Source organism: Pelodiscus sinensis, chromosome 4 (assembly GCF_049634645.1).
Source record: "Pelodiscus sinensis isolate JC-2024 chromosome 4, ASM4963464v1, whole genome shotgun sequence".
Classification (NCBI taxonomy): Eukaryota; Metazoa; Chordata; order Testudines; family Trionychidae; genus Pelodiscus; species Pelodiscus sinensis.
In genome coordinates this window covers 44,546,516-44,569,860 of record NC_134714.1, presented here as the reverse complement: position 1 = coordinate 44,569,860, position 23,345 = coordinate 44,546,516, and the positions used below count along the sequence as shown (strand labels likewise).

Genomic DNA, 23,345 nt, shown 5'->3' with positions numbered 1-23,345 from the left:
GAGATGGTCTGTGAGGGGAGCCAATTTAAAAAGCATCTCCCCTCATTGACCAGCTGCCTGTCACGCTGTGCTTTTGCCTCTGATAAAGAGGCAGTAGTGCGGAGTGGCAGCAGCCCGTGTCTAGGTGCGGGGGAAGGGTCTGAGCTCCCGGACCTGGTGCAAGCTGGAACTGAGCTGGATTGACTGCCTGCTCACCCGGCTCCTAATACACTTTAAATGCAGAGTTACAGCAGGGGTAGGTCCTGTATCTGTCACAAGCCAAGACTGGGCTGGGCTGCTGGCCAGCCTGCTAAAAAATTTACTGGCAGAGGAGAGGGGAGGGGAGGAGAAATGCATGTAGTCTGTAGTATTAACCTATAAGCTTTTGCATATTGGTTAATCGACTATACTATTATATCCCTAGTGTAGACCTGGCCTTATATCATCTGTATGGCAGAGGCTTTGCCTCTGAGGCCAGGTCTAACTGGCCAAGGCCACAACCAGAAGGAGGATGCTGGATGAGGGGATGCTCTGTGATTGTGAGACCTATTTTTGCTCCTCTCTGATCTCCACGTCCAGGCAGAGTTCCTTTGGGCGGCATCTGCTGGCTCCTTAGAAAGTTTTGAGGAGCAGTGCATGTTGTCCAGGTTCTCTGCTTGGTTTCCTCCTCTGGATCCTTGTTTTGAATCTATGACCTGCACCCCAACCCTGTCTTTTCATTGGTTGTCCCCTGTATTTACTTGGAACCCAGATCCAGTGGTCCCTCCTGCAAGGCTGGGGGAAGGGCCTCTTGAAGTAAGTGGGCTTATGTCTGCCCACCTCCCAGGATTTTCCAATAAGATTGTCTTTGCTAATACCCATAGATAGACTTATATTCTCCATGAACTTATTTGTGGGTTGTTGTTGTTTTTGAACTGTTATAGTCTTGACCGTCACAACATCCCTTGGAAACAAGTTCCACTGGTTGTTTGTGTACTGTGTGAAGAAATTCTTCCTTTTGATTGTTTTAACCCTGCTGCCTATTAATTTCATTGGATGATCCATGGTTCAAGTTAGGAATGTAAAATCCCGTTTAATTAGTTAGCTGACTTAATCAGGGTGGCTGAGGGGGCTGTGGCTGTGCTGGAGAAGTCCACTGCATGGGCACACACATGCATACGCGCTCAGAGAGAGAGAGAGTTGGGGCTGCTCTGGCTGGGCTGGAGTGCCCCTGCCTGCAATGCACCGGTGTCAGCCTCACCGCAGATGGGGGTTGCTCCAGCCAGGCTAGAGCACCCCCTGTCTGTGGCTGGATCCATGGGGCTGCAGCAGCCCTCTTCTCCCAGCAGTTCAAGTTTCTGTGATGCCTATTACGTGAATATCCTCATTTAATACCGGGCACTTAAGTTCCCCCATCTCCGTATTTAAACTTCTAGATTTTGTATACAAGCAACTACAAAATCTGTCTCTCTTTTTTTTTTTTTAGTAGTTTGCCATTATGTAATTGAATGAGACTTTCATTTGCTTGTGTAACTTCTGTTCCTATCTGTATTTTATCAATTATATTCCTCTCCTCCTTACTAGAATATAGAAAATACCCATTAATAGATCCTCCCCTAAGGCAACAGTGCACAACCTGTGAGTCGTGATCCCCTTCAATCCGAGCCGGCCACCATTTTATTTTCCCAGCTCAGCGCCTGATGCGTAAGTGGGGGGAATGGCAGGGGAGTGGACCAGCGCTTTAAATTAAAGGGACCGCAACAAAATGTTCCCAGCACGCTTTTTTTTTTCTCAACAAAAATTTTCCCGGCCCTAGGAGTCGTGAATTAAAAAAGGTTGAGCACCACTACCCTAAGGGATTGAATCGTGCTCCCCTGTATCTGTCAGCTTCTCTCAAGCCCTTAGTTTAAAAACTTCTCTACAACTGTATGTAGAGCTGGTTGGATCTCTGATTATTTCATTTGTAGAACAATCTTGTACTCCCACTCTGAGGGCCTAAACTCATTCAAAGGCAGGAGCAAAGGAGAGTGCTAGAAGATAGAGCGATGAACCAAGAAAGAATGTGACCCCTAAACTTTTCCTCAATACCTCAGTCCCACCGGTGCCCTATCCTTGTTGCTTTCCTCTGGAGTATTGTGTCCAGTTCTGGGCCCCCCACTACAAAAAGGATGTGGACACATTGGAGAGGGTCCAGCAGAGGGCAACCAAAATGATTAGGGGGCTGGAGCATATGACTTATGAGGAGAGGCTGAGGGAGTTGGGTCTGTTTAGTCTGCAGAAGCGAAGAGTGAGGGGGGATTTGATAGCAGCCTTCAACTTCCTGAAGGGAGGTTCCAAAGAAGATGGAGAGAGGCTGTTCTCAGTAGTGACAGATGGTAGAACAAGGAACAATGGTCTCAAGTTGTGGTGGGAGAGGTCCAGGTTGGATATTAGGAAAAAGTATTCACTAGGAGGGTAGTGAAGCACTGGAGCGGGTTACCTAGGGAAGTACTGGAGTCTCCATCCCTAGAGGTGTTTAAGTCTCAACTTGACACATCCCTGGCCGGGTTGATTTAGTTGGGTTTAGTTCTGCCTAGAGCAGGGGGCTGGACTTGATGACCTTCTGAGGTCTCTTCCAGCTCTATGATTCTATGATTCTAGGTGAAGAAAAGGACACTGTGAATGATGAACAGCTGCACAGGTGATACTTCAGACAGATGAAAGCAGGCCAGTTTTCCCTCCCTGCCCCAGGGTCTTGGAGCAGGTGTATGTTGAAGAGGAAGGCATATGCCAATCTCTCTCCTGTTTCCACTCTCTGAGCAGTGTGTGGAAGTGCTAGGAGCCTATTGCCCTGCACTGCTCTGTTGCAAGTGGAAAGAGGTGGCTCTGCAAGCCCTCTGTATGGGGAAGAGAACAGGTTGGAGCTTGGGGCTCAGACTGGATCCCTTATCCTGTGTCCCCGCAAGTCTTTGAGAAAAGGCTGTTTTGCTAAGCAGCTCCAATAGGTAGAAGAGATTCTGTGGGGGTGCCCCAATGCCTTTCTGTTACATATGTGTAAGGGGTAAGAGTGCTGCAGGAACACATCCCAAATGTGGGCTGATGCTGGTCATGTACAGGGAGAGAGCTGGCCCTATTACCCATTTAAACTGGCTTCCTTTCTGAGTGTGTTGGGCAAGGTGACTGGGAGAGGAGTCTTTAAGATGAGGTGGGCAGAGCTGTGGGTTCTGTCTTAAATCTTCATAAAGTAGAATAAATGTGGAGAATTGCTGGCTGCTTTACATACACCTGTTCCTCTTTGCTTCTGCTCTAGGGGTAGATTTTGGAGTGGGAGATGGCTGCTGGGTCAGGGCCAGGCATTTCAAAAGTGCTACTTTCAAACCAGAATTAAGCTATGACATGCCTTCTCCAGAGGCAAAGGAGCTGGTGGGAGATACATTTGGTCCAGTGGCAGAAACTAGCTCAGTGCTGCTGCCAGCTCTTATGATTAAGAAAAAAAGTCACAAGTCCTGTGACACTGTTTTTCTTGAGCGCCACTCCTGACAGCAAGAGGTCAGGGAGAAACCTCAGCTTTCCGTTTTGTAGCCAGGGTTGGGTGGAGAAAGGAGGGTTTTAGCCCTTTTCTTGGGGGGGGGGGGGAATGTTAGAATAAAATCCGAGGGCCCCTTAAACTCCGAACCAAAAAGGGGCCAGACACTCACATCTCAGGGCTCGTGGGGCTATTGAACGCTTCTGTGCGGCTGGGCCGGGCCCTGGGGGTGTCTGGCCGGCCTGATCACGCTGGAGGGCTTTTATCTGAATGGTGGTTGGGCCCGGGCGCCTAGAGCCAGGAGTCTAAAGGGGAAGAGCAGAGTCCCGTAGGCTGCCCCCAGGCTGGAGGGCCAGTCCTCTGCGCTCTCTCCTGGCCCCGAGCCACAGAAGGCCAAGCCCCGCCTGCCCGCGGGGAGGGCTGGTTCCCTCGCAGTCAGCTGAGCGCATGGGCGGGCCTAGGCCCGCTGCTCTCAGGTGACCTGCTGCGGCTAACTCAGGCTGCGCCGCACTTCACAGATCCTCGCCCAGATCACGCGCCGGCTGAGACCATGCTCGCCCTGACCGTAGCCCTGCTCCTGGCCCTCGGCTCCGTGGCGCGGGCCGAGCCCCTCAAGTTCTTGGACTGCGGTGAGTGGCTTCCGCCCTGCCCGGCTGCGTGGGACGCTGCAGACGCTAACTTGGCGGCTCCGTGTCTCTCCCCCCCCCTCCGCGCCATGCTCTTGTAGCCCCGGAGCACACAGCGCCTCCCCATCCGGCGGGGAAGGGACAGGGACGCCGGCTGAACCCGAACAAGCTCGGAGCTGGGGAGCCCACGAAACCTGGCAGGGGGAAAGGTGCAGGGACCTCTTGGAGCGGGTGTTCTCCTCTGGGCGGCTTGGGTCGCATCCTTTAGGGCTTCCTAGGGTCCCACCCCGGCCCCTTGGAGTTGCTGTCAAGGCTCCTCCTTTCGCCTAGCACTGGAAGCACTTACTGTTTTCCTCTTCTCCAGTACCTCCCGAAGCCCTTTGCTAGGCAGCTTCACTTCTTTGCTCCCTGAGTGACAGCACTCCTAGGAGACTGCACACATCCATCCCTGTTCCTCTTCTCGGTCTGAGGCTACAGACTATGGTTAACTAGCAAACTTTGGGGTCTGGAATGTCTCTGGGCTTCTGAGAAAGGAAGGAGAGACTTGCCCTAGTAGCAGGTTTGTGCTTGTTGTACCAAAGGCAAATATAGGGATTGGGATACTAGAGCAAAGAGATCCATAAAGTACCTGCATTTCTAGCTTCAAACTTCTCCAGCTTTCAGAATCATTTTGCTCCATATATAAATAGCATTGAGTGTCCAGAGGTGTGCTAGGCCTGGCTGTTGTACCAAGTCTGTCTGCTAGGCTTGCACTAAGTGGCACTATGTTTCTGTGAGGCGCACCAATGTTCTTACGAAAATTCATGCACATCCTATTGATAAAGTAGCTCCTAGAGTTTCCAGCTCAGTTTCCCAATGCTCCTTAGAAAGCAACGGGAAATCCTTTCTTGTACAGCCTCATGCCCATCCAGCTCTCTCCCTGTCCAGCTAGCTTTTGTTAGCATTTCAAAATGAATAGCCATACAGAGGGCCAAAGAATCTCTGTTTGCATTCAGTAGTGTTTCCCAGTCTTCCTGGAACATTGAGTGGCTTGAATGGACACTGTCAGGTATAATGAAAGCTTTCTGCCCTCAAGCACTTGCAAGAAATCAGCCGTCATTGAACTAGACTGAAGGAAGCAGTTCGGGAAAATCTTCACTTATCAATGATGGAAGTACCCAAGTAAAAAAATTTATAGCATCTGTCTGGCTGCTAGCATAGAACTTTAAGCTCTTCCAAGTAGGGACTCAGGGCTAGATTCACAAAGATGACTTATGTGTGTTGACACCAGACTCGTGGGTCCCTGCCATCCAGTGAAATAGCAGCCTTCACTTAGGGGAGATACAGGTGCCTAAGTAAAGGATTCTCAGAAGCCATCAAGCAGAGTGGAGAGACCTGCTTAAACTAATCTGGAGTGAAATACAAGGGAAAGATGCGGGGATTAAGGCCAAGATCCACAAAGATACTTAACTAACTCTCACTGATCTGAGCCTAAGCACCTGACTGACCAAAGGCCTGTCTCTCCTTCGGAGTTTCAGCCATGGACCTTCTCTTGGCATTAAGGACTTACCTTGTTTAGGAACCTTTTTGTAAAAGCCTGGTGTGTCCCATCCCATTCTAGCTAACAGCCTTGTGCTTGGGGCTCTCACTGGGGAGGTGGGAAACCTGATTGACTTGAACTCAAGTCTCCCATGCTCCAGCGATGTGCCCTAAACATCAGGCTCTTTGGGAACCTATTCTGCTTTGTCTAAGTCAGTGTTTCCCAATTTTATATGGCCATGGAACTCTTAGGGTTGCCTTAAAAAAAAAAAAAAAAAAAAACCCCACCACATTTTATTGAACCAAAAAAAAAAGCCCCACTGTGGCATTTAATTGACTGTCTCTTTAAGAGGGGGCAGAACCCTTAATTTCGCACCAGTTGGGAAACACGGGTCTCAGTGAATATTCATTAGGCCAGAGAGGAAATGTGACTATATAGACTGGTGATTAGAATGCTCCATTAGACAGTGGAAGAATCAGCTGCAGGTCCCAGCTAGGGATGTAAACGACTAGTCGAGTGTCCAATAAATATAAGTTTATCAGATAGTTGAGTAGTGGCTCGACTAGTCACTTCCCCCCTCCTTTGCTGCCTCTGGAGCTGGTGCTGGGAGAGCTGGCTTAAAAGATGGTTCCTCCCAGCACCATCTCTGCAGGGCATGGGGGAGGCAGAGACATAGCAGGGGATTGGGTGCTAGCTGGGAATCAGCTGATTCCCGGCTCGTGCCCAGTCCCAGACACTGCACTTCAGCTTTTTAAATATATTAAGAGCTGCCAGGTTCTTAATGCATTTATTTAAAAGGCTGAAACGCAGTGAGGGGAATTAAGTGTGAGCCAGGAATCAGCTTGTCCCCACCAGCTGTGCTTCAGCTTTTTAAATATATAGAGACTCTGCTGGAAATTCCATCGACTAATTAATTAAATGCAATTTAACATGCCTAGTCCTAGCTTCATATTAGGCAGCATGGGAGTTCCAACCTGGGTGTCGCACTGCATTATCTGCTATTCTGCGACCTATGCCTGCCAGCCACCTGCTGTCCCCTGCTGGGTTAAGTGTACTCTGAGCCCACCTAATAGACTCCTACAACAGGGAGAGGAGAATCCCACTGGGGCTTAGATGTGAACAAGGGCTCTAAGTAGCTAGTTGGCTCTGGGGTACATCAGGACTGAGCTGGCTTTGTGCATGGCCACTGGTAGAAATAGCCTCAATTCCCATTGGTGCCCACAGGGTGAGGCAGCAGCTGAACAAGGGTTTTGTTAGTGCCAGTGGCACCCAAGTGTTGTACTGAAAGGACCAGTTAGGCACCTAACAAGCTAAATTCACAAAGGGACTTGTAATGCACTTTGTACTGAATAGCCCTGCTTCTGGTAGAGAGGCTGCTGTGATGATAGCCCATGAACAAAAGGTAATGATAAATGGCAAGATACTAAATTAGGGGTTGTGTCCAGTGGGATTCTGTAAGCTACATTGTTCCACAAAATGGGATGTGGCCAGATCAATCTCACTAATCAGAAAGGTGCTTAAAGAGCACATCAGTAAAGTTGAGCAATAGCACTACATTGTCTAGTTTCTGAAATGCTACACAGGACAGAGAAATAACTTAGGACATGTCTTCACTGGGGAGTTATTTTGAAATAACTCCCGTTATTTTGAAATAACAAGCAGAGCATCCACACTACCAAACCTGTTGTTTTGAAACAACTCATTTCCCCTTGGGGAATAAGCTTATTTTGAAATAGTTACTTAGGGAGTTATTTCAAAATAATCTTGTAGTGTAGACATAGCTACAGAAGCCTAGGGCAGAAAAGGGCTATTTTTAAAAAATACTTTGATACCTAAAGGTTGAGAGAGGTTCCTAGAGTGATATACCACCACACCATTTTGGAGGAAGGAGAAACCAGTGACCAGCCAAGCTGAGAGAGACTTAGGAATCATAATGGATGATGCCACAGCTCTTGATAAACCAACACATACATTGTATATCGGCTTTTATATGAACCATGGCTCACTATCTAGCTGATATGGGGAAGTCACATTTGACACAGTGTTTGTTAAACTAAAGGATGATAGGGAGTGGGGGAGATAAAGAGATGAAGTGACCTTCCCTCCCTCCAATCTAATTCACCTCTGGTCTCTATAAACAAGATATGACAGACTGCTCTTTCTCAAAGGCTGAGAACAGAGGGAGACTGAACATTTTCGGCTAATTAGAAAGATATCCCCAAGGCTGCTTTGTGTTGGTCACCTGTATGTTACTAAACTTTAACTGAAATGCCAGTAACTGAGTTAAAGCCAGAAAACTCTAAAACTTTGTCATAAACGTACTTTGTAAGAGACTGGCATTGATAAATAATGCTCTTTGTCTTTCACCTCCTGTCTTTAGTGCTTGCCTAGTGCATGCCCACCCACTGAAGGCACTACAGTTGCTGAGGAGGATCTTTAGACACTAGGGAGGTTTTTAGTTGATTTTGTGCTGCACTGCAGTGCTCCGAGGTGAAACACTACCTTAAAAATATTACTAAACTTTCCTTGCCCCATTCAGTCTTGACAGGCTCTGCTGCTGTTTGTCTGTGAACAGTGGGTAGTGACTGCAGAGAGCGAAGCTCCTGTTTGTTCCCTGTTGTGAAGGATTTGTATTTCAGGGCACATGTTTGTATAGTCACAGCCCTTCACAGGTACTAGAATTCACAGTGAGGACACTTTGCAATTTTAGTAGTCCCCCTTCTTGCTCTGTGGACACGACTGTCATGTCTGTCACTAAGCAAAGAGCGTTACCTCCTTTCTCTCCTGCCAAGGCCAGTGTAGACTTCTAAGTCCCTTCTCTGCTACCAGTGTCCTTTCCTCTCTCTGCTACTCATCTGCTAGTTCATCTTCTGCTGTTTTCCTGCTAGGAGAGTTGCAAATCCTCCCTCTCCCTTCATTTCATCCTACACGATCTTCCTTTCTGACTGTTCTTAACCATGATTCTCCCTCCTTGAATCTCTGTACCAACTTTCCCACTATGCCCAATCTTCCCTTCTTGTCTTTAGCCCTGCTTATCTACATACAGAAGTGGGTATTTCCATCTTCCCCTGTAGTCACTGAACTTCACCTGGTATTTTCTCCTACCTTGTCCTAAGGTCCATCACTGGAGACCATTGACTAGAACAGGTGGGGAACAATCCTATGTTAGTACCAGGGAGCTGCAGTAGGTCTCTAATAGTCTCTCCCAATCCTAAGTGTTAATCTCCTTCATCATTGTAAATGCTGCCCTCATTGGTGGCACTGACTTGCTGCGAATGTAGTTAAAAGGCTTGGAGAGGTACATTGTGCTGCCGTCTCATGAAACTCCACCTGTTACATCCCAGCATGCCAGTCTGCTAACCTGGCTACTTCATGCTTCCCTGTATTCCAGAGCAGGTTTTTTCTTTCTCTATGGCCTGTTGAAAAGCACTCTTTATAACCAAATAAAGTGGTGCCAATGGGGGGGGGAAGGGGGGTGGGGACATGCCCATCCAGGTTTTTACACTTCCTTAAGCAGTGGTCCCATATTAAATCAGTACTCTGCAGGAGCAGTCCAGAACAATGCAACACCATTAACATTTGACCCAAACATCCATTTAGTCCATCATCCTCCCCACTCTCACTTTCTCTGCTGAGGCAGGGCTAAGTAAACCTAGAGCAATGTCTCAACCTTCCCAGACTACTGTATCTCATTCAGGAGCCTGACTTGTCTCACATTCCCTCAAGTTTCACTTCGCTTCAACTACTTGCTTACAAAATCAGACATCAAATACAAAAGTGTCACAGCACTCTATTACAAAAGATTGCTTACTTTCATTTTTACCATATAATTATAAATCACTTGAATATAAATATTGTACTTACATTTCAGTGTATAGTACATAGAGCAGTATAAACAAGTCAATGTATGAAATTTTAGTTTGTATGGACTTTACTAGTGCTTTTTTCTGTAGCCTGTTGTAAAACTAAGCAAACATTAATTGATGTATTCTTTGGAAGACCTCTGTGTAACCCCAGGGGATACACGTATCCCTGGTTGAGAACCTCCAATGTAGCCCATTCATAACAGGAGTTTTCAGCCAGCCTGTCTTAAATCTGCACTGATGAGGATCCCACAGCCTCCCTTGTTAACCTTTCTATTGCTTAATTATCCTCATCATTAACAAGCTTTTGTCCAATCTGGATCTCTTTTGCTACAGACTAGGATGATGACTTGTCCTACACCCAGTAAACATGAAGAACAATTGATCACACACTACCCTTTAACAACCTTTTACATATTTTAAGATTTATCCAGGTCCCTGCTCAGCCTTCTCCTCTTTAGACCAGACGTGAGAATTGGCATTGATCATATTTTCTAAACTTATTTTTGTTGAATGGCTCTGGACTCTCTCTCTCTCCAGTTTGTTCACACAGTAGGTCTGTCTGAGGCCTCATTAGTCTCCAAAACTCTTTCCTTCTGAGGGTGTGTGTGCATTCTGTCGTGTTTGGCATTGGCAGTGTCTGTCATGTACATTAGGACTGGGTGTTATTGTATATTGACTGGAGGCCTCTGGCTTTGGGAAACAGCCTGGAATGACCAACTGCTTTTTATTCTTTCAGGCTCCAAAGATGGAACCATCACAGAAGTGAATGTGAGCCCCTGCCCCACACAACCCTGCCAGCTCCACAAAGGGCAGTCCTACAGTGTCAATGTCACCTTCTCCAGCAGTAAGGACAGAAATTGTTACTTGAGGGTGTGAGCTTCTTTGCAGCGGTGGGTGGAGATGGAAGGGCAGAAGGGAGGTAACAACTTTTCACCCCTGGGACTTGCCTGCAGCAGTTGGAGGAGTGGGGCAGGATGGCTGAGGAGTGTCCTCAGAGGAAATGAAAAGCATCTATTGATGACCTCATCCTAGAATGCATCCCTATGAGCCACTTGACAAAGGACACTGCCCTGGATAGAAATGGTATTCTGTGGGGACTGCTCTTCTCACTCTCATGACTTTCCCTGTTCTGCAGAGATCGAGAGCCAGGGCAGCAAAGCCAAGGTATATGGGGAGATGCTCCATGTGGACATACCCTTTCCCATCCCTGAGCCTGATGGATGTAAGAGTGGGATCCAGTGCCCCATTGAGAAAGGTCGTTCCTACAGCTACCTCAACAAGCTACCTGTGAAAAGCGAATATCCCAATGTAAGTGATCCCCAGGCCAGCTCCAGGTTTCAGAGCTACCCAGTCTGGTCGGGGCTCAGCCCCAAAGCACGGGTTTGAGCCAGGAGGCCCTTGGGGATAGCATGTGCATGGGTGGAGGCTCAGGAAAAAGGCGCTGTTAAGATCACATGTCAGGAGTAATCTCTGCTCCAGGTGGTATTCTCTCCATGACCATCTCCAATTCCCGATCCTAGGCTGGACTTGTCAGGGGCAGCAGCTTTGTTGCTGCTAGGGTTGGGGAAGATTTTTGCAAGTGTGCTTCCAGGTAATCACCTTCTAGAGCCTGTGGCTCCCAAAGAGCCCAGCTCCTGTCTCCCAGTGGTAGGAGGGCTTAATGAAAACTTCAGCTCAAAGCACCAGGACTTCTCTCAATTGAGAGAACACAAGGCCCTCTATCACCACAGGGGTGTGGAATGGAGAAGGAGTCTCTGGTGAGCTCCCAATCAGCCCTGCTTGTCAGGAAAGATATTCTGGGAGTACAGTATACCTGGAATTAGCCTGCTACAGCTTCCCTGGCTCCCAGTCTGCTTCCAGAGGAGCAGTTCCTCCCATTATCAGGGCAGAGAGGTGGGTTCTCTCCTTCCCCATCCCACAAACTCCGACTGCCCACATGATGGAGGGCCAGCAAGTCACTGTACACTCATTTCCTTTCTCTTCCAGATTAAACTGATCGTCATGTGGGAGCTGGTGGATGACCAAGGCGACATGCTGTTCTGCTGGAAGATACCTGTGCAGATCACCAGCTAAGGAGCCCTGTGCCTCGCTTTGGGGGAAGGCAGGGTGTAGGAGGGGAAAAAATGGGTCAGACTCTTAAATAATGGGCATTTCCTGGCATCTGCTTCAAAATTCTGCAGCTTCCAAGCAGCTGGTATTGTGCTGTGCCAGAAGGGAGGTGCAGCAGCTGCACCATCTCCGTTTGAGGGGAAGCAAAGTATGGCAGCCATTGGTGGCAGTGGCTAAACAGCAGAGCATCCCACATTGCTGGAGCTCTGGAAGTCTTTGGCTACTTTAATCATACAGGGATCTTGTTCTGCAATGCAATGGAGCTGATGTCAGCAGCTGCCTGTTAACTCTTCAGTGCCTGTCATGATGCAGTGCTGCTGCATCCCCCTGTCTGCTTTTCTCCTGCTCCGTCATGATCAGTGTTCCTGTGCCCAGCATCTCTACCCATAGCCAAAGGCGGCTTAGTGGTGGCTAGCAACTCTGCAGCTGGGAGAATGCTTCCTCTCCCAACTGCCCGCAGCATTGCCACAGGGATGATTCTTACTAACGCGTGATTTGCACTGTCTCCTCGCTCATATGGGGAGCTCTTCAAACCCTAACCTCTTTTTATAACTTGCCTTTTAATAAAGACTCAAATTGCTGCTTTGCGTTGTGTGATGGGGAGCCACTGTAGCTGAGCTCTCATGCTGAAGATGCACCCAGTGCCGCAACAAGCTGCTGTGAGGGAGCAGCTTGGGTCCCGCCTGCCAGTAGGCTCTGGCAATATTATTTCTCCTTGGTTATGTGAAAGGAAAAGCAGCAGGAGTTAAGGCTACACACCAGCTAGTATTAAAATATCCTTTCAGGATATTTAAAAGGGCTACCTCCCCCTAGAGAGAGAGTATGGGCAAAAACTACTAGAAAACAGGGACTGAACTGTTAGGCTAACCCCAATGTCTGAGCCACAGGGCCCAAAATAAAATTTTTATTTAACAATAACAGATGTTTCTAGCAGACTCCATTGGGAAAAGCCACCAACAGTTTTACAAAGCTAGAACCCCATCCTACTGCTAGGCAATTATACAAAGTGCAGGGGTGAAAATCTTGTGCCCCGGATAGATGCAGGGAGAACAGGGTCCCTAGGCCTTTCAAACCTACTGGGTTCCACATCCAAGCCACCTCCAGAAGTCAGGCAGCAGCTGTACAAAGCTGAGGCTGGCCCTCCTCACACTCAAACTCCCAGGCCTAGGGTTCATGCACCAGGTTGTCCTTGGGGCAGAACAAAAACACCAGTTAAAGCAGTGAGGGGTAGCATCAGCAACTATGAAGGCTCTGGCCTAGGGGTGGCAGCAGGGTGAAGAAATGTCCCATGGGCCCTCAAGTAGGACACCATGACAAATTATCAACCCTTCCATCAGGTACTGGGGGAAAGGGGCTAAGTCTTCCACACCATTCTCAGCTATTGACACCGGTTACTGAGGAGCTGGGGGCGCGGGAGGGGGCAGCTGCTGCCCTTCTGCAGCTTCAGCTACTAGAGTTCCTTATTTTCAGGCCTGCTTAGCCATATCAGTAATGGTGAGCCTGACAGGTCTGTGCAGTGAGGGGAAGAGGAAGGCCTGGTGGAGGAAGTGGGGAGTACCCATGTTGTGACACAAGCAGGAGGCTGGTGGTGAGCAGACCAGAAGGAAGATGGCTGCACCAGAAGGAAGATGGAGCTCTGCCCTAGACTGTGTCCCTATGGGCTCAGCTGGGCAAGGTGTGGCAAGAAGATTGTGTGCTTTGGGAGATGAGCAAAGTGCCTCAAAGTTGCTGCAATCCCAGGAGACCTTGCTGCAGCCAATGGATCCCAGGTACCAGCAGAATGTTTGAAGGGGGCCACGCTTGCCCCGTCGGTTCCCTAAAGCTGTGCTGCTGCCGGGCTCTGGGTGGGTGCAGGAGCACAGCGGTGGGGCTCAGCCAGCACTACAAAGCCAGGTGAGCAGCTGCAGCGGTAGGACCCCTCTGTATTTTCACAGGTGCCGCCCTCACACAGGGGCCCAGGGCTGCTCACCTCCTCACATTCATTGATGTCTGAAAGGAAAAGCAAGGGGGAAAAAGCCTGAAAGCCATGATCTGCAGCACAATACACACCCAACCCCAGCACCTCCATGACCCTGACATCACACCATCCTCCATACCTCCATGCTACACAGAGCTCCCCCACCCCTAGCCTCCCTACTGCAAAGAACTCTCCAACCCCTCATGGCTGGGATCTCCATGCTGAATAGGGGTCACCAAACCTCCCAAACCCAGAACCCCTATGACACTCAGCTCTCTATGCACAGTGACCTCCAAGCCACGCAGTGTTGCCCCAAACTCAGTACCCTCATTGCAGTGCAACCTCCAGTGTGTCTGTGCTTCAGTGCTCCCTCATACCCAGCAACCTCACGCTGCATAGGGCTCTCTCACATCCAGTACCTCCAGGCCACAAAAGACTTCCCCACAATTGACATTGCCCCTGTACGCACACAGATCACCAAGAAGAATTCACTGTGCTGCCTCGCTTAGGAATGGATTTGGGGGAAAGGATCATTCTGGTCTTGCAAAATTTCTCTTGCTGATTTGACAAGGTCACTGGGAAATAGAAACAAGGGCACCTCTGGGATGGCCCTGAAAGAGGCCGATTATCACCTCTGGGACCAAAACACAGGCAAGGAACCTTGCACTAAGCAAACAAATGAGCATTTTAATAACCTTAGAGCTGTTCCAGAGGACTGATGGAGGCTTTCTGTCTCCACCAGCTTTTCTGGGACAGGAGTGCTAGTGCAGAGGAGGCCCACGGGTCACCGGCTTTTAAACACCATGTTGATTAGACCTGATGAGTGTACTGCTATGTAACAAGTGGCCAAAGAACCTGTACTTATCTGCACCAGTGCTTATGGTGTTCTAGCACCGCAGGGAGCTTGCTCAGACCGGCTAGTGCAAACATACCTCCAACCTGTTCTCTGCTCTTGCTTTGATTCCTAGATGCCTTCTCCTTTTCCGAGCTAACTTAGAGTTTTCCTTGTTTCTCCCCACAGTCCCTTCCCCCCCACACACTGAGCAAGCAGGGTTCTCTGTATAGCACCCCCACCTCTGGTACTGAGCAAGCAGAGTTCCCCCCTCATTGACCCCAGTCCCTTTCCATACTGAGTACTCACCAGTTTGGCTGTGCAGGTAGCGGGGCTGGGACTATGCTAGATGGAGTTGAGGAGGAGTGTGTAGGAATGTGCTGCCATCAGCTCATTCCCCACAGCTCCCCACCCTACTGAGGAAGTGGGGCTCCCTCTCACTCCCCATAGCACCCACCATCTCCATACTGAGTGGGCAGGGGTTGCCCTTCCCATGACAGACCCAGACCTTGTATAAATCTCCCCTCAGCTTCAGCCTGGGTGTATAACCTGTGGAGGGCACTTGGGATGCTGGCTCAGACTTGCTGCTCAGCTGCACGTGCCAGGAATGTGGCTGATGCCCTGACTAGAGTGACGGCTCTGGGTGCTGAGGGAAAGGGCCCTCCTGCCTGGACCCCTGGAGCCTGGCTCTCTCCTCTGCAGTTCTGTGATGGGAACACAGTCAGTGTGGGTCTGGCAGCAGCCAGGGAGAATGTTTCACGCTGCTTCCCCAAGGCCATTCCTGGGCAGTGCCTCTAGGGGGCAGTAGCTGGCAACGAATGTGCTAAGCTCCCCAGCTGAAGTGTCTGGGAGCTACGGAGCTCAGCCACCAGCACCAGCCTCTGAGCACAGGGAGCCCAGCTATGGGGGAGGGCAAGTGAGAGTTGGCCTCTGTGAAGCTAACGCTCTCACCACTTGGGGCCACTCACCTACACACGCCATGTGGGCCATGTCCAGTTGGAAGCCGTCAAAGCAGTCGCAGGTGTAGCCCTCGCGCACACGCACACAGCGCCCGTTCTCACAGCCATTCAGAATGCCACACTCCTCTGCCTGGAGTCCCTCAAAGCTGTCGAAATGCCCTGCGGATACAGAGAGGTCATTAGCCTGCAGGGAATAAGTTCTGAGAGAGGCTGGCTGCCCACAGGGGAAGCGCAGACCAGCACACTGGCAGGCGAGCCATGTAAAGAGGCCACAGCAGCAGATATGAAGGATACTGGTCTGGATAATACAGGTGAGCTCCTGTCCTGCCTGGCTTTTGGAGAAGGGGGTGGGAGTAACTTTTTGAGCATAGCCTGAACCTAAGGAAGCCACCAGGATACCTCCTACTTTTCTGCAGTACTCACCAGTTTGGCTGGGCAGGTAGCGGGGCTGGGACTGTGCTGGATGGAGTTGAGGAGGAGTGCGTAGGAATGTGCTGCCACCAGCTTCGCTGCTTGGTTCTCTCTGGGGGAAGCTGACATCGGGGGCTCCATATTCAGGACTCAGGAAATTGTAATAGGTCCCTAGGTCTGGGCTATACAGTCCATAATGAGGGTCTTCTAGGCCTGGTCCATACTCGTATCCAGGCCTTTCTTGAAGTCCAGCCTCCCTCTCAGTCTCTCCCCTGCCCACGTTACACAGGTGAGCAAAGTCCTCTGGGGGTGGAAAGAAAGGGAAGGGGTAGCTTAGCACCATGGTACAAAGGAGGATAGGTCCCTGACTGTCCAGGGATCAGCCAAGTGGGGGAAGGGGATCGCATCAGGGATGGTCTCAGGCTGGGCCAAGTTAAGCCAAGCCCAGGAGGAGCTGGGGCCAGGCAGAGCTAGGGCATCTGTAAGCAGCGGGAAAAGGCTCTCAAGCTGTACTGCTGGAATTTGCCAGAGGGAAGATACTTTCCTGTGTCCAGCTCTTGCAAGAGGCTTCCTCCTTGGATCCCAGGGTTGTTATGGGAAATGCAAGGTATGAGGAACTAACACTCCAAGCCATGACCAAGGGCATTAGATAGCTGCCTCAAAGAGCTGTCTGGGCTGGTACTGGGTCAGATCTTACCAGGAAAATATTGTACTCTCTTGGGCTATGTCTTCACTGCCCGTTTTGCACAAAAAATATGCAAATGAGGCAAAGCGTGGAATATCGCTGCACCTCATTTGCATAATTAATTAGGCTCCGTTTTTGCGCAAAAATCCTGAAAAAATGCAGAACGGCTCTTGCACAAGAGGGGGGTTTTGTGCAAAAAGGAGCAGTGTAGATAGCTCCTTTTTGTGCAAAAACCTCTTGTGCAAAAACAGTCTAATTAATTATGCAAATGAGGCGTGGCAATATTCCACTCTTTGCCTCATTTGCATGTATTTTGCACAAAATGGGGGCAGTGTAGACATAGGTTGGACGGGAACCCTCCTACTCCAGAACACATAGCTACTGCCAGAGGGAGTGAGGGTGTCTGAGAAGCAGACGCACTGCTCAGAGTTGGTACTAACACCCATGCCTCAGTGCAGTACTACGGGTGCTGTGACACTAAGTGCCATCACTCAGATACCATCAAGCAAAGGACTTGCATGCCACTTCTGCCAGCACACCTCAGCCCAGGAACTCCCCTGGGAACAACAGGAGAATTCATTCCCGGTGGCCCATTCGGTCCTTGGCTGCTAATAAGGGGGCCTTTTGATGACAGATTGCGGGGCTGGTTTCTGGGATGTGAACACTTGCTCACTGGGGTCTGCTGGAAGAGCCCTCTCTCCACTCACGCAGCCCACAGTGACCTTTCCCTCGCTGCTCCCCATTGCAGGGTCTAACTAGCAGGAGCCTGGTGGCCAAAGGCTGCACAGTCCCTGAGCCAACCTGTCCTCAGGTATCATTCCTGTGGCTGTGCATTCTCACCAGAGTCCCGGAGGGGGCAGAGTGCACAGTCCTGGCTCCAGGCCTCGCCATAGCGGCAGCAGCACTCGGTGTACGTGGTCTGTCGCCCCCGCAGTGGCTGGTTACAGATGTAGTTGGAGACTCTCTGCCAACAGATGTCCAGGTGGATTTCATGTTCATCCAGGTCTTCTGTTAGGGAGGCAGAGAAAGGAGGCCATGGGGACATCTCCTAGGTCTCCTGGGATCCCCTAAGAAAGTGCTGGGCCCATAAGGGCACCCTTTCAGGAAGGCGGGGGGCTGCAGAAGCACATACCAGGATGTTGCTTGCTCTTCTTCCCCTTCCCCTCACTATCAGGGAGTGACGGGAATCTACACAGCTTGCCTGCATTCCTCTCCCTCCCGGCAGGAGAGCAGAGGGACAGAGGAACAATTCACAGAAGCTCAAGAGAGGAGGCTCACTGCCCCCAGCACTCACTGGTGGCAGGAAGAGGAGCGACACAGCTGGGAGCCAATGAAAAGGAGGGGGCTGGGACCAGGTTGCTCCAATTCCCGTCTGTGGTGAGTGAGGGGTGGGGGAGATCCCTGCTGCTGGCACCACACCCCCTGCTGTTCCCCCAAGCTGCATCGCTAGGGGAAGGTGCGGAGTGAGAGTGGGATGGGGGTGGGCCAGGGAATTGTCCCAGATCTTTCAATGCCTAGAGTTGACCCCTGCTGGGCACAGCTCATGAGGCGGGGCAGCAGGGGGATGGGGCTGGCTACTAAAGCAGGCAGGTGCCCCAAATTTCATAGTGCCCTACGCAGATGCATATTTTGCAGATTGGTAAGGATGGCCCTTCCTCTGGAAAGGGGCCAGGGATGAGCGGTTGGGGGTGCGGAAAGGGGCTAAGAGCTGGGGCACAGGGTTGGGGTGTGAGTTCCAGGAGGGCATTCAGACTGGGGGCAGGGGTTGGGACATGGGCAGGGATGCAGGCTCCGGCCAGGTGGCACTTACCTCAGGTGGTTCCTGGTCAGTGGTGTAGCAAGGGCTAAGACAGATTCCTTGCCTGACCTGGCTCAGAGTGACTCCCCAAAATAGCTGCTGTGTCTGGCTCCTAGATGCAGGTGTGACCGAGGAGTGCTGCCTGCACCCACAGGTGCCATCCCCATAGTTCCCACTAGCTGTGGTTCCTGGCCAATGGGAGCTGCAGAGCTGGTGCTCAGGGAGGGGGGCAGTTTGTGGACCTTCCTTGATCACCCCTGTGCCAAGAGGCCTCAGGGAGACGTCAGCTGCTTCCAGGAGTCGTTTGGTACCAAGGCAGGCAGGGAACCTGTCTTAGTAACACTGCACACTGACTGGACATTTAACAGCCTGGTCAGCAGTGCTGACCAGAGCCACCAGGGTACCTTTTGAACTGGGAGTTCTAGTTTAAAACTGGACACCCGACAATGCCATGCATTGAATTGCAGACCCAGACAGCCCACCACAACATGCCTTATGTACAGCAATCCCCAGGTCCTCCACAGATCCCTGCATGCAATATACCCCTTGAGTCTGGCCCTGCACCCTGTCCTTCCTGCTCCCCTGCATGCAGCACCATGTTGCCTGTGGGCTACGCCACCACCTTATGTCAATGCTTCCCACTCCGAAGAGGCTTGCATCAAGGGGGCCTGGGACACAGCTTGTCCTGCAATCTCAGGCCATGATGGTGCAGATCATGCAAACCCACTTCCCCTGAGGCCCAGAAGCAGCACTCAGCCTGCTCACTAGCCCCACTCACCTGCCCTGTTTGAGACATTGATGCAGCGATTGCGGGTCACATCCAGCACCAGGGGGAGGCTGCAGAAGCAGTGGAAGGAGCCATCTGTGTTCAGACACTCGCCATTCACGCAGGACATTTCGTTCTCACACTCATCTTGATCTGCAACCACAGGACGGGAGAGACACCGTTACACTGGCAAGCAAGGGCACCACCCAACTCTTGTTCCATGAAGCGCCTCTGCTACCCCTCCCCCCACCTAAGCTTGCCCGCTTTGTAATATTTAAAAGCCAGACACTCCAGCAGGCATGCTGAAAATCCCCCTTCCCCTGAGCGCCTGCCTCTGCCCCCCTTCCCTCCAGGCAGGAGCGGCAGGTATCATAGGCGGAGGAAGGCTTTGCCTTCCCAAACCACCAGACTGGTCCCACCCATTCTCCGCCCATAGAACGCTTCCTGTAGGTGTACTGAGGGCAGAGTGTTGCTGTCCCTGAGCACCCGCCCTTCCCATGATCCGGGGTTGGGGAGGCTGGGACCGCATTCTCTGGAACAGGGAGGCTGGGGCCTGGTGCTGGCCGCCCTCCCTGTGGTGCAGGATGGGGGGGGGGGGGTTGGTGCCCATGGGGCTGGGGCTTGGACAAAGGGCTTAGGGTGGGGCTGACAGGCAGGGCTGGGGGCTTGTCTCTCCTTTTCCTACCTTCACCCACCACCTATGCCACCAGGCCTCATCTCTACCCTGCCTCTTCTCTCAAAGACCCTACTCCTTCCCCTTAGACCTCATCCCCCGTTTGCTCCTCTTTCCCCCTCCCTCTGCCACTCACTGCTTTACCCCTCTCCCCACTCCCTGCATGGGACTGGAGCCAGGGTGGGAAGCTGCAGCTGCCCAATGAAGGTAGGACGCAGCCCCAGCTAAACAGGGGTTGGTGCAAGTGATAACTCGGCCCCTCCCCACCTGCATCACCCGCAGTAATAGGATTTTGGGTACCAAGTCAGTGGATCGGACTGGAAGGCTCGCCAAACTGCCAGAATGCCCACTCGAAAAGGGACCCTGGCTGCTTCAGTCAGCACCACTCATGCCTGCAGCGGGACAGGTAAGGTGCCTGCCCAGCTCTGTGCATCTTCCAGAAAGCTGCTAGCAACTTCCTGTGGCTTTTGAGTATAGGGATGGCCATGAGCACTGTGTGTGCTGTCCCCAGCCCACACACCAGCTCTGCAGCTCCCATTGGTCAGGAACTATGGCCAATGAGAGCCATAGGTGCAATGCTTGCAAGCAGGGGCAGCACCCTGAGCCCCAAGCCACGCTTCCGCCTAGGAGCCAGTGGGAGATGCTAGTAGCTTTAAGGTTGAGGCTTACCGGTTAACCAGTCACATCCCTAACACACACTGTGTGAAGGCCGCAGGGAACACTTGCACCACCCTGTCTCCATATGAGGACCTGGAGGACACTACAACCTACACATAACATGGGCACCAGCAGTGTCGCCAGCCACACAGAAAGGGGGACATAAGGACAGAATGGGCCTGCCTCCCGCAGTGAGGAGCGTAGAGGCCCAGACAGAGAGAGGGAGGAGCCACCCAGATGGGAAGGGCCATCTCACCCACACACTCCAGCCGGCTGGAGTCGAAGACATAGCCAGAGCGACAAAAGCACTTGTATCCTGGCACTATGTTCATACAATGCCCATTCCGACAGATCTCAGGGCCAAACATCTCACACTCGTCAGCATCTGCCAAGAGAGAGGGTGGGGGAGGTTGTGTCAGTCACAGAGGCAATGCACCTTGCAGCCAGCAAGGGAACCTGTTCCTTCCACCTCAGGGGTCAAATGAGCCAAGGCTGGGGAAAACCAGCTCAGCACGTAGGGCCTGACCTCAGGCAGAGAGGAATATCCTGCAAGTAGAGTAGGGGCAGGGAATCATCCATGGGCAAAGTGGGCAAAGGGGAAATCGTGGGCATAGGGCTCATTATGGATATTGCATGTACAATTCCCTGAGGTGTGCACACAAACAAGTTGCACAAATATATTTTTAACTGGTTTTAAAATCCAGCCCATGAAGCTAAAGAGCCAGAGCCAACTCCACATTCCAAACCCACAAGCTTGGAGTCCAGCTCGGCAAAACAGGAGGAGAAAGAGCTAAACTTTTACAGACTGGAAGTCTGGTTTATAAACAGGCAGAACTCAAAAACCACTGCATGGATTCTGCTAAAACTTCCCAAAAAGCTTTGCCTCTTGGTTGGAATCAAACTTGAGAAATATCAGCCCCAGAAAGATAGTTTGCTAGAGTTAAATGCAATGGGAAGAAGCGGCTTCTGCTGGAAAGGGCATTGCCAGCTTAATGCTAGAAGTCACTCACACTCATGATTTTTGAAGTAAAAAAAGCCTTGTCTATCAGTGTTGTCTCAGAACTTCCCACCACTGATTCAGCTGAATTCAGGGCCAGAGAGCGCCATCCCAAAGGTGTCCTAGCGAGTTACTTCTCAGTGCAATGCTGGAGTGCACTCACAGCTAGAGCACCTCCTCCCAGCTGGGGTGGCACAGCCAGCTCCTACCCCAATAAGCACCCTGTGGGTTTGTCTCTATTCCTCTACCATTGCCCTCCAGTCAGGTAGTGGTTTCAGTCCATCCATTCCTGGACAATAAAGTCCCACAAACAACAGCCCAGTAGTTTCATTCATAGTGGAATAGAATTTCCCTAGGAGCTATCTGTAGTGTGCCTATAAGTACTGTAATGAATGCACTGTACATAATTTGTAGTGCCTTGGCTTGTATTAAAATCAAATTGTTTAGGTTTTGATTTTGATGCTGATCCAAAAGCTTGGCAGCCATAGTTAACCTGCTCTGATTAAAACTCTGTATAGCAACAGGAGCTTTTTCTTATCCACCCCCAGTTAGTCCCAGCAAGATTTATAACCAGATTAATTTTTCCTTTAATACAGTTTATAAGAGTGATTCACAAATGTATTTGATCAGGTTCCCTTTTTTGTGTCTCTAGTTGTTTACACTCTCCCACTCACAAATACATATACCATCACCCAGTGCTGAAGCCAGACCGGAGAGCAGCGGCTGCTAGCCAAGTGCCCAGCTTTGAAGGCAGTGCCATGCCAGCAGCAGCACAGAAGTAAGAAAGGCAATGTGGAAAATAGTATTTATCAGTATCACTTTTCACAGTAGACTTAGCAACCTATTGCCACCCTTCTGTGTTGCTACTGTCACTCCAGGGCTAACATCTGGAGCCCCACCACCTCCAGGTGAGGGATTTTGGGCCAGGGGGAGAGCCTGAGGCTTTCCCGACTCCCAGTGGGGTATTGGAAGGGGGCACCCAAGCAGTACTCTCTGGCTGTCAGCCCTAGGATGGGGGGGCTCTGGCTGTACCCTTTATCCCTGCCTCCTGCATGTGCATGACCCTTCTACACAAGCCCCAGCCGCCACAGCTGACAGACAGAGCTCTTACAAAGATAAAGAAGAAAGCACACATCCTTTGATACATTCCTGCGCCTCCCTTCGGAGGCCCGCCCTGTCATTTGAGAACTGCTGGTTGATAAGATTTTTTTCAGAGTAACTTAATATCAAATATTAGCAATAAGAATTTGAACCTTTTAATTCTTAGTATTTGTTCTTCATACATATATAGTTTGTAACTTTCCTTTTCATAAAGCTCAAATGGAAAACATAAAACCCCGTGCATTTCCCCAGAGATCTCTAGTAACTCTTTGTTAATTCCCTTTTCTGCCACCTCACTATTCCTACTTCTAACCCACTGAGCACAGTCACCTGTGAATATAGAGTGACTCCTACCTCAGCACTTATCAGCCCAATCTTATTTAACAAATAACACTTTCTATGGTGTACCATTTTTGATACGGTATATATTTGACAATATAATGTTCCCAACTTTGACCTTCATGGTTCTTTAACTCAAAAATTCTCTAACCCATACACATATATTCTTCCCCTTTTTCCTAGTGCATCTCCTTTGCACAACTAGCAGTCCCTGCACAGCATGTCACCATGTGACTCAATATTTAGAAAGACAGCTATCATAAAACCTTTGTTGCTCAGACTTTTGTGTATTTTAGTTCCTAATTTAACAATGCAATCAATGGTGCACCTTCACCTCCTAAAACAACTTTACACCTCACCCATGATGCCATTGTTTTCCAAAAAGGTAACCAATCTTTCATTCACCATTCTCTCCATAATTTTATCCAAACAGAATATAAGGGCAACTGGTCTGGTTTTCATATTAGAATTACTACTTCATGTTTCAACCCTACGGAAATCTCTCCTCTCCCCCCACCAAACAAGTGTTATATAATTCCAAGAGAAACCTCAACATGCTTTCAGAGAGATAGTTACACATTATGTTA

At 50.3% G+C, this 23,345-nt stretch overlaps 2 protein-coding genes across 3 annotated transcripts in view; one reads left to right on the top strand and one right to left on the bottom strand.

Annotated features, from left to right (window-relative positions):
- The first annotated feature begins 3,909 nt into the window (after positions 1–3,909).
- On the top strand, positions 3,910–12,164 carry NPC2 (NPC intracellular cholesterol transporter 2). Its single transcript, XM_006117747.4, has 4 exons — positions 3,910–4,092; positions 10,211–10,318; positions 10,610–10,782; positions 11,461–12,164. The coding sequence occupies exons 1-4, from the start codon at positions 4,014–4,016 to the stop codon at positions 11,545–11,547; spliced, it is 447 nt and encodes a 148-aa protein (XP_006117809.1). The 5' UTR covers positions 3,910–4,013; the 3' UTR covers positions 11,548–12,164.
- A 332-nt stretch (positions 12,165–12,496) lies between these two features.
- Positions 12,497–23,345, bottom strand: part of LTBP2 (latent transforming growth factor beta binding protein 2) — a 129,908-nt gene continuing 119,059 nt past the window's right edge. For both annotated transcript variants that reach the window (XM_075926872.1, XM_075926873.1), the window contains 6 exons: positions 20,578–20,706; positions 19,004–19,144; positions 17,268–17,435; positions 15,755–16,045; positions 15,341–15,490; positions 12,497–13,572 (listed from right to left, as the gene is read on the bottom strand). In XM_075926872.1, coding sequence (XP_075782987.1) covers positions 13,400–13,572; positions 15,341–15,490; positions 15,755–16,045; positions 17,268–17,435; positions 19,004–19,144; positions 20,578–20,706 — 1,052 coding nt within the window. In that variant the 3' untranslated portion in view covers positions 12,497–13,399. The remainder of the gene's footprint in view (positions 13,573–15,340; positions 15,491–15,754; positions 16,046–17,267; positions 17,436–19,003; positions 19,145–20,577; positions 20,707–23,345) is intronic.